Consider the following 17,460-nt stretch of genomic DNA (forward strand, 5'->3'; position numbering starts at 1 on the left):
GCAACGCGAAGACGCGCTTATAGGTGGAGGCGGGTCATCACTACCATGGGGACCTATCATCAGCCAAGCGGCTAGGTGATTGCGTATGGAGTCTGGCGACGTCTGTGTGTGGTTGGATTGCGCGATTATGCTTTGATCGATAACCGCCAACGCGCTTCTAACTTCGATCGTTTAATCAGCCAGAGTTACGCCGGCACCATCCGAACAATGTTGGTCCGCGTGCTATCATTTTCCGCTCCACGCCGGGATACGAATCCTCACCACGTGGAGTTCGGGGACTTCCATGGTCTCATGGCCTCTGGAGACCCCAAGGAAGGTCGAGAACGAGCGCCAACTTGGCAGGAATGCATCGCCCAGAGACAACGGAGAGGCTGGAATGCAGAGCTGACAATGCAACGCTGCACGCCGTCCACATGCGGAAGCAAGCTGGGGTAGCGGAGGCAGGGTCGCTCGGTCGTACCACGGCGATGCCTACGAAAGCTGCCAAAATATGCGACGACTGCATGCGGCTACTGTTGCCCGTACCGTGTCACTGATCACATCCCATGTCCTGTCTCCAGCATTTCCCCGCTGTTGCGACAGGACGTCAGCGTCAGCATTGCACCGGCAGCTCGCTTGACGTAGATCCGTATCGTCAACGACACCGCAATCTTCCTGCCTGCCTCTTCATTACTCAGAGGTCAATATCGAGAGTACAGACGACTGATTCAAGACGTACAGGACTGCAGGCGTTGAGGTGCTCCGCGGTAGCATTTTGCACGGCCTGGGAAGACCTAGAGCTCCACTCTCACGTTGCGCAGCGGGTCCGCCTCTCGGATACGCACGGTGATTCTGACACCTTGAGACTTCAACACTAACCAGTCCGGATCCTTCCAATTGCGGAGACTTCTTAAGGTCCTGCCCTCACCGTACTCTTGGTCCTTGGTCCTCATCATCTTATATTGCTCGTTACCGGCGGGCCAGTGTCCTGTGCTACCTCCTACCATCCCAAACTCGTCCCACTCACTCATCAGCATGGCTTCCCGAGACGACCAGATTCTCACCAACGACTATGTCAAGGAGAATAGCACCAACGTCGGCCATGTCGAGCACCCACACACGCCGACCAGCAGCGATGGCCCAGCCAGCCCGAAAACGCCATACCGGGAACATGGCCCTCTCATCGACCGCAGCGTGACTGCGGAGAACCTCACGAAGCGAGCCTACAACTCTGGTCTGCTATGGCCTCGTATCCGACACACCCTGCGAGCCCCTTTCTCGGAGTTCATGGGGACCTTCATTCTGATCATGTTTGGTGACGGTGTGGTTGCTCAGACCCTGTTGAGTGAGAACGCTGGTGGCGACTACCAATCCGTCTCCTGGGGCTGGGTGAGTACTGTCGCAATCTCTATCCATTTCTATCACTAACAACACCCCAGGGTCTCGGTGTCATGCTCGGCGTCTACGCCAGCGGTATCTCCGGCGCCCACATCAACCCCGCCGTCACCTTCGCCAACTGCGTCTTCCGCAAGTTCCCCTGGAAGATGTTCCTCCCCTACGCCATCGCCCAAGTGCTGGGCGCCATGTGCGCCTCGGCCGTCGTCTACGGCAACTACCGCTCCGCCATCATCGCCTTCGAGGGCGGCCCCGACATCCTCACCGTCCCCGGCTACTCCGACACCGCCACCGCCGGCATCTTCTGCACGTACCCGCAGTCGTACATGACGACCACGGGCCAGTTCTTCAGCGAGTTCATCGCTTCCTCCCTGCTCATGTTCCTCATCTACACGCTGAAAGACGACGCCAACTTGGGCGCCGGACCCCTGACGCCGCTCGGACTCTTCTTCATCATCTTCGGTATTGGTGCGTGCTGGGGCTGGGAAACCGGCTACGCCATCAACCTCGCCCGTGACTTCGGCCCCCGACTCGTCTCGTACATGATCGGCTACGGCCCCGAGGTCTGGAGAGCCGGGAACTACTACTTCTGGGTACGTCTTTTCCTCCCCATGTCAAACCCCCCCACTTCTCCCCATGTCTAACGTTTGGAAATAGGTGCCCATGGTCTCCCCCTTCCTCGGCTGCCTCTTCGGCGGCTTCCTCTACGACCTCCTGCTCTTCACCGGCGAGTCGCCCATCAACTCGCCGTACATGGGCCTCTACCGCTTTGTGCCGTGGATGGACAACAAGGAGTACGACGGCCGCCGGTGGGACCCCGAGGACATGAAGACCGAGAAGAGCTTGGCTTAGAAAGCACAGTATCTGAGCTGGGCGATGGGCGGTTTGGGAGGAGGGAGGGGTTTTGTGTTTTGTGTTTGTTATTAGCGATTTCGGGTTGGGATGTGCTATGCGACGCGACGCTATGCTATGTTATGCTACATGTACATGGTTGTCTGGCAAGCAACAAAATTCTCTGACTTGAATTCGCTCGATCGCGCGGCAGCGTGTTGAACTTCTGTGAAACGCTTCCGGATTCCCAGACCTTGGACACCCCCTTTTTCCGCAGAGAGACATCATCTCTTTCGTGTGAATACTGACACTGTAATCATATGCCACGCAGTCGACATGATCCAAACAAACGTCAGATCCATATACGCTCTGGGGATGGGGTCGTGCAACTCTTATAACCACCAATCTGCTGCCGGCCCATTCAGAACATGCTTGACTGTCAACTATCCACATCCACCTCTCTTTGCTACTCTGATGTGAGCAACTGCGATCTGCCACATGAACTGCCGTACGCGGCCAAGGAAAAAACCGTCCTCTGGCACGATCGAGCTGATCGCTTTCCGCCACAACCTGGGGTGCATTTTTATCTGCGGTCGGCATCTCTGATTGGCAGCTGCGACTGTTCTTATCAGTTGCGTGACGGTGGAGAGACGCTCCCAAGTAATCTCTGGTCGACTTATCGTTCTTTCAGGGACGGACAAGCAACTTGGGCAGGTCGAGATAGGTGAAGCTTCCCACGGCATTTGCCCGCATTGGACGAGCAGGCGTTGGGATCGGAGAGAACCAGGCGAGGATCTCTCGTCTACTTTTCCACCACGCCTAGCTCTCTATCATCATGAGCGTGACGACAGCTCGGAGACGATAACGTAGGTACAGAGGCATTTCTCATTGCATCCTCACCCTTTCTCTCACTTCCAAACGCTTCGAGTCCTCAATCTCCGCCTCAACAACTCCATCCCCATCTAGAAGAACAGCAGCAATGGCAGCAACAGGCGAAGGCATCACCACCACCGCCTCCGGCTCCGACCCCTACTCCGGCGGCGGCTCGCACGGCTCCGCCATGACTTCGGGTCCCGGGCACGGCAACAAAACCGCCCCTGACCCCGAGGACGTCGATACGTCGGGGACGCGCATGGAGATCGCGCATGATACGCGGACGTATAGCGGGGGCACGGACTTGGGGAGTGGGACTACTGCTGGGCCGGGGTGAGTATTGCACCGTGCATATGAAAGAAATGGGCGAAGGGGGGTGATATTGGGGGGAAGGGCTGACAAGGCAACAGGGTCGGGAATAAAGCGCCCCCCGAGCATGGTGGGAGTAGCGATTCGAGGACGGGGAAGTTGATGGAGAAGGTGGGGGGGAAGATGGGGATGAAGGGGATGGTGGAGACGGGGACGGCGAAGAGGGAGGCCGAGGGGGCATTTGAGGGGTCGTGAAAATGCCGGCAGCCAGTCGCTTTCACTGGGCATGGCTTTGAAAGAGTGAGGTGAAATAGTGATGGTGTTATGATTAATGGTCTTGTATAGCAATGTGATGATATCCCGTCTTCTATACTGACCGCCAGCTGCATCAAGAAATGCAAGCTCCACCCGCCCGCCCGCTGCATCGACAGATGCGAGCAAGGCTCTCCGACAGCATCAACACCTCCAAGCTGTCACCCGCTGCATCGATAGATGCGAGCAAAGCTCACCAACTGACTGCGTCAATAAGCGCAAGCCTCTACTCAAGAGCCCCCCTCCCCTTAACAGTTCCTCGGCCCCTTCAACTGGTTCTGCTCAACCCAAACCCTCACCGTCGTAGTACCGTCCTTCGACTCGAACGTCTCATCTAGAGTCTCGTCTTCGTCCGCATCCAGCGCCATCACCAGCCTGTCCACCTCATCCGCGATTTCCTCATCCCGCCTGTTGAGGTTCTTGTCCTGCGGTGTGAAAGTGAGATTGACGAACCTCTTTGCAGCCTGCACATTGGCCCTCTCCAACACCGAGAAGATCTCGCCGTACGCGACGCTAGTCGTGTTGGTTTCCTTGGACACTTCGAACATGTCGTCTGCACCCGAGCGCTTGATGATCTGCTGCATTACGATCCAGACGATTGGCGAGAGCCAGCCTTCCTTGGACGTCGGAGGAATACCATCGCTGTAATTCTTCGCCTGCCGCATGACACGAGCCTGGACCATTCCTCCACCGTTGATGATCATCGTCGAACAACGCATGCCGTGCTTATCGTACTCATTCGTGACGCTGTTCCCCTGAGTCATGTCGCACATCGCAGATCTGGGGTCCGTGAACCGAGTAGATTGCTGGCCGGCAGCAAGGTTCGCCCAGTCTTTGTCTTCGTAGTCATCATCACAGACCATCCATTCCTTGTCCTCGAGCTCGTCACCTTCTTCCAGCTCTTCTGCAGAAATCTCCCGTCGCCAGACGCCGTAGACGTAGTAGTTATAGTCCTGAGGAGTGAACGGCGATGGCTCACGTTCTCCTCGCGCCCACGCCAGTTCTTCTTTATGGTGGTCTTCGCTTTCGTCATACCATTGCATCAGGATCTTCGCGGTGAGTTCCTTACCACCCTGGATCGGATGAGTCGGCATGGTGTCTTGGTCTTCTGCAGACTCTTCTGGCGTCTGAACGTCGGTGCTATGCTGTCGAGCCTTCTGCGGAGAAGGGCTGGCGATTGGAGAAGCAGCCTTCTGAGGAGACAGTGTGGGCGCCTTTGACCGGGGCAGGAAATGTCCATTCGCGTCGCGAGGTCTTTGGCCGGCAGCTGCGGGATCGTGGTCATTACCATGAACTAACTTGTTCAGCTCCTTCTGCGCGTAGAAGTCTCCAGCCTCGACCCGGCCTAGCAGAGCTTTTGTGATCCCAGTCCCAGCGGCATCAATTGCTTCTTTGACCTGCCTGGCCCTCTTGCGCAGTGTGTCCACACACCGACCGTCGTTATACTTCTGGTTGATGAAGCTCATAACGGCAGGCCACTCGACCTTCTCGTGTCGCAGCCTGACGAGGCTGACATCTTTTGGCGAAATCTGGCCAAGCTGTCTTCCGTGACTCTTCTTGGCATTGGCGAGACGGGCAGCACCAGCAGCGCTATTCAACGACACCGGTCTTCCCGCGAACGACGAAGCTCCAGAAACCGGCTTCGCATCAACAGACTCCTCCCGAGCAGCCACCTGAGCCTTCTTCCGAGTCGGCACGAAGAGAGATGGAGCAGGCGGTGGTGAAGGTTCAGCAACCAGCTCTTCGTTCGCAGCCTCCTCCTCTTGCTTACGTCGCTTTTCCTTCAGCTCTTCTTTCTGTTGGATCCGCGCCTGTCGCGCGAGCTCTACTTCGGACTTGCCTGAAGTTGGAGACGGCTCGGCAGGCTTGGGTGCTGGTTTCTGTTGAGGCGCATCTTCTATCTTCGCAGAATCGGGTCCTTTTGTCATCGGTCTCCCAATGTTCTGCTGCGACACGGCACTCGCAGGCCTCTGCGGCGCAGCACTCATCAACTTCGACAGAGCACTGTTTTGTCTCTCGTCCTCAGCAGCTTTCTTTGTGGCCGCCTCCTTCGCTTTCCGCATCCTCTCTTCGGCGACTTTCTTCGCCTTCCGTTGGGCCTCCCAGAGCCTTTCTTCCTCCCTCGCCTTCGCCTCGTATCGCCTGCGAGCTTGGGCTTCGTTCGCAGCATCCTGTTCTTTACGCTTCTTGGCCAATTGCTCACCCCTGATACGTTCGCTCTCGCGAGCAACTTCAGCGGCATTGAGAGCATTTTCTGCTTCTTGGAAGGCAGCGTCTTCTGCTTCCTTGTCTGCTGCGGCTCGTACTAACTCGTTGGCTGCTTCCTTCGCTTCAGCCTCCCGCTGCTGATTGGTCTCACGTGTGCGTGTGCGCTCCTTGATAGCGTTGATCTGGGCATTCAGATCTGCTTTCTGTTGATCAGGTTGTTCCTGCAAGGTCGAAGTTGGATCCCACTCGGCAGGTACTGCGATCTGGACCTTAGGCTGGTGATTTAGTGGGCCATGCTGAGCATCCCGAAGTCGCTTCTCCTCGACCGGCTTCGTCTGCGTAGGATGTGGCTTTGGAGCTGGCGGATGCTGCTGTGAGATCTTGCCAACGTGCTGTTTCGCGATCGCACCTGCATTGGTGAGAGCTGGCGCATCGCTGATGCTCGATCCTTCGATGTCACCGAGCAGAGTGGATAGCTGCGAGGGCTGCGCTGATGCTTGCCTGGACTGTGCTTCAGTGGGCGTTGTTCTAATTTCGCCGAGCTGGCCGCCCAGCCGCGGCTTTTGGACCGGCGGTTGCTTTCGCTGTGCCTGTATACTCGTGCCTGTAATATCGCCAAGCAGGTTGCTCAGCTGCGACTGCTGAGCCGCGTGTTGCTGGACCTGTTGTGGCTTTAATTGCACTGGAGCAGGCTTTGCAACTGGAGCATGCCCTTGCGTGACTGAAGGACGTGGTGCGGCACCAGGCTGTGGCATGACCCCAGGTCTGCCATGGCCAGCAGCGGGTCGCCTGTTCTGCTGCATGACTCTCTGGGCTAGCTTATCGAGGGTGGCAGTAGCAAGATGGTCAACGTCCGCCTTTGGTTTTGGCTGCGCTGTGTCATTGCTCGTCGAAATCGGCAGCTTGGAGCTGATCTGCGTATTGTCGACTGGCCGATGATTCAACCCCGACGCCTCCGTCTTTGACTTCGACGGCGCTTCACCGTATTTCTTCGCAACAACGGCCTTGGTATTCACATCAATCTTATGGCCGGGACCACCCTCCCTCTCCCCATCCCTCCTCCTCCTCGCCTCCAGCCTCAACCTCTCACTCTTCGCCTGCAACGCCGCCTTCTCATCAGCATCAGCGTCAGCTGGCAGACCGAGATTCCGAGGTCGAGGGGCGGCGGTAGCTTCTCTCTCGACTTTAATCTCTGGTTGCGTGGGCATGAAGAGGGGAGAGGACGGCTTTTCCTCGTTGTCGGAGTCGGAGTCGGAGTCGTCGTCGATGAAGCAGGGTCGTGTGATTGTGCCGTCTGCGTGGGAGGGAGTGGGCTCGGTCGGGGGCAGGAGGGTCCATGTTGGGGGTGGACGGGAAGATTGGGATGGTGGGGCCAGCTTTGACGTCGTGTTGTGGTTCGTCGTGGGCGGAATGATTGTTGGCTGTTTCATGGCCGGTAATGGTCGAGATGATGAATGTAAGGAGGTAGGCTTGGTAATAGCACCTTGCTTGAAAGCCGAGAGAGGTGTAGGAGCCGCTCTTGCCGCTCCAGGGGTAATCTCCGCCGGCGGCAGGAGGCTCGGGCGACGAGGTGGTGGGAGCGCCATAGATCTCTGCTCCGGCTTCCTAGCCGGTGTCGGTGTCACTGGAGAGGCATTGAAGAGGCTGCTTCTGGATGTTGATTTCTGCGCCGATGTTTCTCGAGTCTGCAATGAAGGCTGATGGGTCTTTGCCGTGTTGGATGGCCTGCCCAGTCCATCGCTGCGATCGAGATCTCCACCGCTGGGTGTCCTTGCTGGCATGTTCGGCTGTGCATGACCCCTTACGAACGTCGTGCTCAGATGTGGAGGAGAGATGGCCTCATTGAGCGACTTCGTCGAAGCCTTGGCACGGTCCAACGACGTGCCGTTCCTCGAGGCGCCGTCAGATCTCACACCACGTAGCATGCCGCCCACCCATCCGTCGATCTCCCGCTTTTTCTCCTCTCCCACTCCTCCATCGAGCCTTGCCCTCTTTGCCTTTCGTAGGTTGTCTCGGGCGGAGGTGTGGTCTGCAGGGAGCTCCCTCTTCCTCCCGAGCAGATCACCAGAGTGTCCTGACAGCTTCCCGAACATGCCTTCACAACGTGAATGCTGGTGGTTCACTGATCTGCGTCCACTACGCGTTGGAGAGCCGGAAAAGCCATCCAAGTTTCGATTCCAAAAGCTCGTGTTGGCGATCTCAGCTATGCTGTCGTCGTCGTCTAAGGAGTCGCCATCGGCGGGAGCAGTGGTCACAGTCTTTGGTGGTTTGTTAGGTGGCTCTCGCGGAGGATTCACGTCCATGGAGAAGTCCCATGATGGCGCTTCCTGAGCTGCGGGCCAGAAGCGGTTCGTGACACGGTCAATTAGTGCCGTCATGATTGCGGTGTCTGATGAAGGGGTAAATGTGGTAAGCTATTGTGTGAAACTGGAAGCCACTGATGTAGCCAATTGGCAAGTTGTCGTGAAGGTATGGTTAAGCAACCGCACCCTCGGAGGTTGTTTGCTTCGATGGCGTGGTCAGCAGAGAGAGTGTAATGATGGAAGCCATTGCTTCTGTAGATGTTATATGTGTTATGAAGGTGAAGGTATATCCGATGTGAGGAGAATGTCAAATTGAGTTGGAAGGTGTTGATGTAAAAGGGATGGATGAGGTCGGAAAGAAGCCAGCTTATATAGAGGCGGTCCTGTGGTGTTGGAGCACGTGGAAGTGCTTCACTAGGATAAAGCCATGAAATGGACATGTGACCAGATGAGTGAAGAGGAGAAGTGAAAGTACTTAGTGCTGATCGCCATGAATATAGAGGCCATCGACATGGTGGTCTCCTTCAATCAGTCCAGACCTCCATAGCCTGTCGATCACATGCTCTCACGCCGGCAAACATTCGTCGCACTTCGCCCAGACCATTTGCCAGTGCCCTCGTTCGACGATACGGTATTGCGATCGGCGCAAGTCCAGTCGAAGGAGCAGTCCTCACAGCATAACCCTATCCCCACCCTCAACCGGCCGCTCATTCTCCGCGCTCAACTCCGCCATCAACCCTCCCGCATCCCTCCTCTTCTCATCCTCCTTCAACTTCTCCGTAACCATCTTATCAAACCCCTTCACCCTCTCCAGCGCCGCACTCATACATCCCAGCACACTCAGTCCATCCACCGGCGGCCCCCCATACTTCGCCACCTGCGCCACCTCCCCGAATCGATTCATACTCACCACCACCTCTCCTTCCCTACACTGCTCTTCCAGTAGCGTCGCATCCTGTACCATAACCTCCCCAGCATGGTAGTAACTAAAACTCACGCAGAAAGGTCTATGCTGTATCGTCAAGCACACCGGCTCTCGCTCCCTAGGATCGAAGACCGTGACATCCTCGCCGTGGACTTCGATGTCCGGACGTCGAAAGTGCAGAAGCGCTGCTATTAAGGCGAGACAGCTAGCATCTACTAAGTTGCCATCGGCGTCAAGGACGTGCAGCGTGGCGCGGAGGTGGAAGCATTTCTGCCCAGCGACGAGGCAAAGAGATTCGGTGTCAAGGGCGCCGGAGCGACGGATGGTTTTCTCAAGGAGGCGGGAGAGGAGGAGTTCGGGGGTGTCTTGGCTAGGATATCAGTCAATTGGGTTCTCCATCTAAGTAGCAAGGTGGGGGTAAGGTGTACCGTCCGACTTCAAACGCAGGACTAGCGAGCGGGCTCAGCTCGGTGGTAATGGTGAAGATGCCGTCGAACTTGCGGTCCGGGTAGGGTGTGGCGACTTCGCAGGAGATTTTCGCGAGGACTCGCGTCTTGCCTAGTCGGACGTCGGCGGTGCCGTAGTCGTTGCCGAAGGTGAGGGAGATGGGGCGGTAGGCGTCTAGGGCGCGGCCATCGAGGCGGGTGTTTTCACGGAGCGCCGCGAGGATGAATTCTCGCTCGTTTGTGGAGGGGGCGGGCTCGGAGGGCATGGTGGTGTTATCGCATGTTTGGAGGGGTTGGTGGAGGGGGGGATATGAGTTCGTCGTGGGGTGTGGTTTCCCACACTTTTTGAGTTTACTAGCGCCAAAATGCTCATATTTGCGACCTCACTTCTTCCAACCACCAGCAACCACTCCAAAACACTGACAGGAACACGAGAACCACTTTAAGACCTCTCCAGGACCGCCATCCCTCACAGGAAGGATGACAACAGCCCATCGCCCAACCTTCGACCCAGCGCGCGGCAAAGAAGCTGCCCGCGGCGAAGCCTACCACCAACGCCTGCTCCCCGCGCACAAGACGCTCAAATTCCGGCAACAGACGCAAGGAACCGCAGACGAGCAGGCGAAGCGCGACCTCAAAGCCGAGCTACTGAGGGCAGAGCGCGCACACTTTGCTAAGGTTGAGGGCAAGGCATTACCGGAGGATGAAGACGAGGACGAGCGGGAAGTGAAGGGCGCGATTGAGGCACCTGACAGCGCGAAGAGGAAGATTGGCGATGTGGAGGCAGCAGAGGGTGGAGGGGAGAAGCAAGAGGACTATGAGGCCAAAAAGCGACGAGTGCTAGAAGAGACCAAAGACATCGACGCCTCCTCCTCCGGCTCCGAAGCAGACTCGGACTCCGAATCAGAATCAGAGAGTGAAGACGAGTCCGCCGAACTCATGCGCGAGCTCGCAAAGATCAAGGCCGAGCGCGCCGCCGCCGCCGCAGCTGCCGCGGAGAAAGAAGCGGCGAAGGAGGCAGAGCAGAGGGAGAAGGATATCGCGCTGGGCAATCCGCTGTTGAATAAGGCGGAGTATGGGGTGAAGAGGCGGTGGGATGACGATGTGGTGTTTAAGAACCAGGCGCGGGGGACGGAGGAGCGGGGCAAGGAGAAGAGGTTTGTGAATGATTTGTTGAGGAGTGATTTCCATCGGCGGTTTATGGATAAGTACGTGCGGTGAGACGGTTGGTCGAGAAGTGGGAGACAGCCGATTTGAAGGAGGTCGAGGGCTTGGAAGACTTGGTGAAGGATGGCACGCTTCTGAACGCCTTCTGCGCTCGACGTAGGCACGCTGGTCGATGAAGCTTCAAACCATCTAGGCGCCTGCGAAACACCTCGTAAGCGACCGCTTTCCAGCCAGGCCTTTCGCGGTCAGAGAGACTGTCCACATTCATAATCCGCCACCGCGAAGATATCGTTGCGCTCGACCACAAGTCAGTAAAAAGGGCCAAGGATTCGTTGAACGACGTATACCGACCACAGCTCAAGTCACATTGACGCTTTTTCAACGGATGGCGTGATGTCCACCGTGCTATACTAGAGGCCTCCAAGAGCCTCCTGCCGGGTGGCTGCGGAATTCGGTGTTGAATGACTCACCTCGTTCTCGTATAATCGTATATGCGTGTTTATATGTTGATGAGCCTCCGAAGCTTCTCTTGACTTCACGCACCTTTTCACCTTCTTTCCACACTTCCTACACCTATGTGCGTTGCTCAGAAGGCATATATGGCTACCAATTATCCTTCTCCAGCAATTTCACGGCCGGACCACAGTGACTTCGGCCCTTGCTTGTCATTGTAAGCCATGTTCTGGGCCGACGTCGCTGTGGCCGGTGGGGATGGTCTTATCGCGCACAAGGACTCCAACATCTTACCACCGCTGTACAACACACCTCAGCATCCTCGAACCCATTCCGTCCAACAGTCTTCGAACCTGCTCGCGTGCCCCACGCCGGCTGATCTGCAGGCCCTCCTCGGTCGCGCCGAACGCCTTCCAAGCCCGTTATCAACCGCGCCGAGGCCTCACTAGCACTCGACAGGCAGGAGATCCGCTTTCTAGAAGGATTCCGTGCATGCTCCCAGGCCATTGGAAATGCTGCAACGTTTCACGGCCAGTGGTTGCATGCGGCTGGACCGTTGTGAAATGCTGCCAAGGCGAGGTGGGTGTAACGTCGTAGCATTTGAGCATGGCTGGAGGGGGCCACAGAGATAAGGTAAGGTAGGGGTACGGTATAAGGTAGGGAAGTGGGATGTGGAGCTCGATCTTCGCCACGGGGAGAACTTTGATTTAGTCGCGTGTGTGTGCTCTTTTCGCACGTCCTTCGTCACGCGCATTTCAACAGTGTGTGCTCTGACTGTCGCGACAATGGCCGCTCACGATATGCCTACGCAAGGCTGGGAGGACGAGAAGCGGGCTCACGACGACACGATTGGACCCCACGACCCTCCACGAGTTGAGGCGAACGACTTGAAAGTTCAAGATGGCAGACAAGGCGAGAAGAATGCCACGATGATCGACGTAGAGCAGGGCAAGCTCTCGCCGACCGCATCGGAGGACGAAGGGGATGGAAGGTCGGACGACAGCACGAAGAAGTCTGGCAAGTTCAAGACGTTCTACCGCAAACATAAGATCTGGTTCGACTTGGCCGGATGGTGCATCATCACTGGCTGGTGGGCAGCATCGCTCGGTCTTCACCACGACGACAAGAACTGGGTGGTGCCGTTCCTGCTCTGGCTGGCCATTTCTCTGCGCCTCCTCTTCTGCCACATTCCCATCTCGATCATCACGAAGCCCATGCATTGGGTGTGGAACAACACCGGTCCTCGCGTGGTCAAATTCATACCGGAGCGATTCCGCCTTCTCGCTGGAGCCACACTTACAGTCGCCGTGATCATGCTGGGCGCCTTTGTGAGCGAAGAATCGGCCGATAACACAAGGGAGAACCGCGCCGTCAGTCTCTTCGGCCTGGGCGTGCTCATCTTCGCCATGTGGGCCACCTCCAGAAACCGGAAAGCGATCAACTGGCACACCGTCATCGTCGGCTTCCTCATGCAGTTCATCATCGCGCTCTTCGTGCTGCGGACCGGCGTAGGCTATGACATCTTCAGCTTTATCTCCGAGCTCGCCCGCCTACTGCTTGGATTCGCGAAAGACGGCGTTGCCTTCTTGACCACCCAAGAAATCGTCGATACGCAGCAGTATTTCTTTTTCAGCGTCCTCCCGGCCATCATCTTCTTCGTCGCCATCGTGCAGATGCTGTATCACTGGGGGCTCCTCCAATGGTTCATCGGCAAATTCGCCGTCTTCTTCTTCTGGGCCATGCGCATTTCCGGCGCCGAGGCCGTGGTGGCTGCCGCAACACCTTTCATCGGCCAAGGCGAGAGCGCTATGCTGATCAAGCCGTTCGTCCCGCACCTGACGCAAGCCGAGCTGCACCAGGTCATGACTTCTGGCTTTGCTACAATCGCTGGCTCCGTCCTCGTGGCTTACATCGGTATTGGTGTCAACCCCCAGGCTCTAATCTCCAGCTGCGTCATGTCCATCCCCGCCTCCCTCGCCATGAGCAAGCTCCGCTACCCCGAAACCGACGAATCCATCAGCGCCGGCACCGTCGTCGTCCCCAACGACGGCGACAACAAAGCCGCCAACACCTTGCACGCCTTCGCCAATGGGGCCTGGCTCGGGCTCAAAATCGCCGGCATGATCCTCGCCACGCTCCTCTGCATCATCGCGCTCCTTGGCCTAGTCAACGGGCTCCTGGGCTGGTTCGGCCGGTACCTGAACATCGACGACCTCACCATCGAGCTCATCCTGGGCTATATCTGCTACCCCGTCGCCTTCCTACTGGGCGTCCCTCGCGGTCCCGATCTCCTTAAAGTCGCCCGCCTGATCGGAGTCAAAGTCATCGCCGTAAGCTCCCCACCCTCCTTATTTCCCACCACCCCAATTAACCTTCTCTGTTATCATTCCAGAACGAATTCGTCGCCTACGACATGCTCCGCAACACCGCGACCTACCAATCCATGTCCCCGCGCTCCACGCTCATCGCCACCTACTCCCTCTGCGGCTTCGGCAACATCGGCTCGCTGGGCACGCAGATTGGCGTGTTGTCGCAGATTGCGCCGGGCCGGGCGGGGGATGTGAGTCGGTTGGCGATTAGTGCGTTGATTACGGGGGTTTTGAGTACGTTGAGTAGTGCGAGTATTGCCGGGTTGGTTATTCAGGATCAGGATAAGTTTACGAATTGAGGGGAATCTGGAGGAATGGTTGTTTTGCGACTGGAGAGCGGACGACTGATGCTGGAGATGAGGACCATGGGGCTACGGCTCGATGAGAACGCTGTATGAAACAATGTCGAAACAATAACAGTTCAAAACCATGTGGTGGAATTTCAAGTACTGGTCTCATACTTCGTCCTCCCCTCAACCTCTCCCCGAGATGGTGGAGCTACGGTCACGACGAGAGTGATACACCTTTCTCCTACTTCACGAGTTGTAACGAGGGATCGTGATCATGGTGAGGCTGTAGAGACGCTCATTTCGCCACCTCACTTTCGTTGGGTAAGCGACAGCACTGACGACAGTACAATTCCTGTGGGTTGGCGAGGTGCGGACGTCGCGAGCAGTCGCTGTGGTCATCGTGGACACAGCACTCCACTCCTTTGCAGCTGAGTCTATACGTAGTTCTTCGACGAATCACCGACATGACGGTCTACTTCAGTGGAGCACACTGTCTTCATCGCATAGTAAGGTGGTAGCTGAGGTAGTGTTTGGGCAGGACAACTTTCTGTTCCTCTTCGCTCCAGGTCCCGCCATGCGCACGACAGCTGCCATGACGAACTCATGCTTCCGCAGTCATGGTATGGCCTCCTGCCGTATCTATTCACCCTCCTCCTTCTGGTCATCATCGTCCTCCTCGTCCTCCACGACCTCCCGCCCCAAGAGCTTGGCTTCCAGCTCAGCGCTCAAGGCAGGCATCTGCTCACACTTGTACACCTTCTCCTCTGGGTACCAGTCACGGCTCATGGTAAGTACGGAAGTCTCCGTCGAGTCGAACTTACCAGAGACAGGCAGACGGTCCAGAAAGTATCTCCTAGCATCCGACTCCAGCGACTCCAGCTAGCATCGACCCCTCGAAAAACCACCACCTCTTTGAGTCCTGGTAGTGACCCTCCATTGATCGACCCTTCAATATCCCCACCAGGATATCCACCAAAGGTGACGCTGCGGAGTGTCTTTCTTTGGACCACCATCAGCATCTTCTGGAGTCTTTCCATTCGGACTGCGTGGTCGAGCGAGAAGCTATTTACCAGGAATGGCAGCAGTGCGGCTTCACTGTGCACCTGACGGCATGTCTGGAGCAGGGCGAGAGAGAGTAGAGTCGTGTCTGCGACATGTCGTAAGTGCTGTGAAGACCATCAACGCAGCGTGGGAGGCAGACAGCATGTCTCTCCTTGTACGACTGGGAATCGGGGTCCTTCGTGACAGGTTTGTTGCGCATTGCTAAGAGAGTCCCGAGATCTCCTTCTGCGGCGTGGCATACGTATGCACTGATCTTTGGACTCCGACGGCCGTTCTCAGGATGCTGGTGGATATGAAGTGACTCCTCGCACAACGCATAGCTCCAGATGCGATTGCGGATCTCGGCCGGGAGTGATAGCAGGCGTGAGCGTGAGTTGATTTCGGTGCTGTGGAAAGACGTCCTTGTCAGTAATAATCACCTCAAGCGCATCCTTTGTCATTGCCTTACAGCGTATTGCCTTTCTTCCCGCTGCTGAGCATGCGTCCGCTCCATTTCTTCTTCTTCTGCTGTGGTGTGCCGGGCCCGTCTGGCTCTTTGCGCTTCTTGGTGCCAGCCATGGTGGCTTGCCGGCGGAGATGCAGGGAGAGATAAGTTCATAGAGAGCGAGTGGGATATATATATGCCTTAGGAAAAGTGGGGCGCCCTCTGCAACGAGTGACTTGTCAAATTTAAGAAGCTGACATGTGACTTTTGGCAAGAGAAAGCGTATTCACTTCATAGAAAGGATACCTTATGACGCAAGAGACGCATTGCGTTCGATTAAGCAGGGCAGTCTTTAGTCCTGACGAGTTCTGAGCCAGAGACATGAGAGGAAGTTGAAGCAGAACGGGAGAAAACGTGAATGCAACATATGTGATATGCCTTACTGTGTTCTCAAACCTTTGCTATGCCTTCCGATAAGCGAAATGCCCCGTCCACTCAACACGAGCATCTGCGTAGCGAAGCAACCGACGGATGATTCTCCAACTCCACGTAGCTCCAAGCCCTGCCGCTGTTGTAAACATCCCTTCCCTGCTTTGCACTATGCCTCCTTACCCCCAACATCATCCTGTGGTCCGTCATCAACAGATTCCGGCTTCTTGACAAGGAGACCCTCCAGCTTCTCGCAGAAAGCCACCACTTTTTTTTATCCTGATGGTCTTCTCGTCCTTGCTTTCCAGCCCCAACTCATATGCTTGAGCGCAGACGCACACCGTAGCCTTGGTCAATGTGGTCTTCTCAAATATCCGACAAATTGCGGGAAGAGCTGCTTGCGAACAATCAAGGGTCCTCCGTTCATTGTTGTAGTCGAAGAGAGTGACTTCCTGCAAGCCGGCCAACTTCTTGAGGATCCGGACTTGTTGGGCGTGAGTCGGCACATGCGTCATGTAGGGGAAGGTGATGCTGCGGATGGCCTTTTGCTGGATGACCAGCAACCGCTTCATGAAGATCGGAACGTCGGCAAAGAACTCGAAGGCGAAGTTGCACTTAAGGAACGGGAGCAGCGCAGCTTCACTATGGATCTGGCGGCATGTTTCGAGAAGCGCAAGCGAGGCTTTGTGCGATGGATTCTGAACCTTTTGTAGGTTGACGTAGTGAGGCGTGCAATGGCGATGGCGTTCCCAGTAGATGCTGATCTCCCCCTCATACTTGGTGTGGTCGCTGTCGCGCGCTCGCAAGACGATTTTGCGATCCTCTCCAGTAGCTTTGCATGCTTAGACACAGACGTGCGAGCGCCGGCGGCCGTCGTGGGAGAGGTCCACGTGGAGCGTCTTTGCGCAGAGCACTAGTCCGTAGATCTTGTTGCGTAGCTCTGCAGGAAGTCGGAAGAGTCCACAGGAGCGTACGCTACTGTCGATGCTGGGATGAGGCGTTAGCTGATGCTGCGAGCAATTCTTTTTGTGCCAAACATACGTAGGATTGCCCTTCTTGCGGCTGTTCACCAACTTGCCGGTCCGCTTTTTGTTTGGCGGTGAAGACGACTTGAGCGCGGTGGATGCTTTGCGCTTCTCCTGGCCCGCCATGGTGTGTGGACAGATGCTGGAGCGTATGGCTGTGTGTAGAGAGGTGTCGGAGAAGGGAGAGCCCCGAACGAGGAGAAGTTTGTTCTGGCGGGGTTCGAGCTTTCCCGCGCTAGACAAGTGAATCGGAAAGGAAGGAAGATGACATGTGAATCTTGGCGAACCAAAAGAGGGGCCTGATGCACGGAAGGATAATCTCGACGCCTTGGAAGAGCTCAAAAGGTGTCAGAGCGCCACTTGCAGTGTGATCGTGTCTTGGAGAACCTTTGATTCATTCATCGTCGCTTACCTTACCGGGGAGCAGTTCTCCGGGTGACGAAAAGGCGCCATCTGGTGCTGGCAGGCTTGTGGGTACTGCATCGGCCTGCGGAGAAGGGGCGGACTGGGTCCAGCCGGTGGCAAGTTCTCCGAATGGTGGAGAGGAACCATCCGGTGCTGGCAGGCTTGTGGGTACTGCATTGGCCTGCGGAGAAGGGGCGGACTGGGTCCAGCCGGTGGCAAGTTCTCCGAATGGTGGAGAGGAACCATCCGGTGCTG

General features: G+C 56.5%; 8 protein-coding genes across 8 annotated transcripts; 4 read left to right on the forward strand and 4 right to left on the reverse strand.

Annotated features, from left to right (window-relative positions):
• Nucleotides 1-1,014: 1,014 nt before the first annotated feature.
• On the forward strand, nt 1,015-2,226 carry FPS1_2 (glycerol channel; the record flags this gene model as incomplete). The annotated part of the gene is made up of 3 exons (XM_064799048.1): nt 1,015-1,368; nt 1,419-1,967; nt 2,032-2,226. 3 exons carry the CDS (start codon nt 1,015-1,017, stop codon nt 2,224-2,226), a joined length of 1,098 nt encoding a protein of 365 aa, XP_064663375.1.
• Nucleotides 2,227-3,184: 958 nt separating this feature from the next.
• LTR77_001789 (uncharacterized protein) lies at nt 3,185-3,642 on the forward strand (the record flags this gene model as incomplete). Its single annotated transcript, XM_064799049.1, has 2 exons — nt 3,185-3,411; nt 3,489-3,642. The coding sequence occupies 2 exons, from the start codon at nt 3,185-3,187 to the stop codon at nt 3,640-3,642; spliced, it is 381 nt and encodes a 126-aa protein (XP_064663376.1).
• Nucleotides 3,643-3,947: 305 nt separating this feature from the next.
• On the reverse strand, nt 3,948-8,285 carry LTR77_001790 (uncharacterized protein; the record flags this gene model as incomplete). The annotated part of the gene is made up of 1 exon (XM_064799050.1): nt 3,948-8,285. One exon carries the CDS (start codon nt 8,283-8,285, stop codon nt 3,948-3,950), a length of 4,338 nt encoding a protein of 1,445 aa, XP_064663377.1.
• A 595-nt stretch (nt 8,286-8,880) lies between these two features.
• On the reverse strand, nt 8,881-9,847 carry RRP45 (3'-5'-exoribonuclease; the record flags this gene model as incomplete). The annotated part of the gene is made up of 2 exons (XM_064799051.1): nt 8,881-9,505; nt 9,564-9,847. The coding sequence occupies 2 exons, from the start codon at nt 9,845-9,847 to the stop codon at nt 8,881-8,883; spliced, it is 909 nt and encodes a 302-aa protein (XP_064663378.1).
• Nucleotides 9,848-10,061: 214 nt separating this feature from the next.
• Nucleotides 10,062-10,802, forward strand: CWC15 (complexed with cef1p; the record flags this gene model as incomplete). The annotated part of the gene is made up of 1 exon (XM_064799052.1): nt 10,062-10,802. The coding sequence occupies one exon, from the start codon at nt 10,062-10,064 to the stop codon at nt 10,800-10,802; it is 741 nt and encodes a 246-aa protein (XP_064663379.1).
• Nucleotides 10,803-11,986: 1,184 nt separating this feature from the next.
• Nucleotides 11,987-13,869, forward strand: LTR77_001793 (uncharacterized protein; the record flags this gene model as incomplete). Its single annotated transcript, XM_064799053.1, has 2 exons — nt 11,987-13,531; nt 13,594-13,869. 2 exons carry the CDS (start codon nt 11,987-11,989, stop codon nt 13,867-13,869), a joined length of 1,821 nt encoding a protein of 606 aa, XP_064663380.1.
• A 630-nt stretch (nt 13,870-14,499) lies between these two features.
• LTR77_001794 (uncharacterized protein) lies at nt 14,500-15,480 on the reverse strand (the record flags this gene model as incomplete). Its single annotated transcript, XM_064799054.1, has 3 exons — nt 14,500-14,724; nt 15,164-15,308; nt 15,371-15,480. 3 exons carry the CDS (start codon nt 15,478-15,480, stop codon nt 14,500-14,502), a joined length of 480 nt encoding a protein of 159 aa, XP_064663381.1.
• Nucleotides 15,481-15,984: 504 nt separating this feature from the next.
• Nucleotides 15,985-16,926, reverse strand: LTR77_001795 (uncharacterized protein; the record flags this gene model as incomplete). Its single annotated transcript, XM_064799055.1, has 2 exons — nt 15,985-16,564; nt 16,817-16,926. 2 exons carry the CDS (start codon nt 16,924-16,926, stop codon nt 15,985-15,987), a joined length of 690 nt encoding a protein of 229 aa, XP_064663382.1.
• Between the last annotated feature and the right edge of the window lie 534 nt (nt 16,927-17,460).

Source organism: Saxophila tyrrhenica (genome assembly GCF_035928015.1).
Source record: "Saxophila tyrrhenica strain CCFEE 5935 chromosome Unknown scaffold_2, whole genome shotgun sequence".
In the NCBI taxonomy this organism is placed as follows: Eukaryota; Fungi; Ascomycota; class Dothideomycetes; order Mycosphaerellales; family Extremaceae; genus Saxophila; species Saxophila tyrrhenica.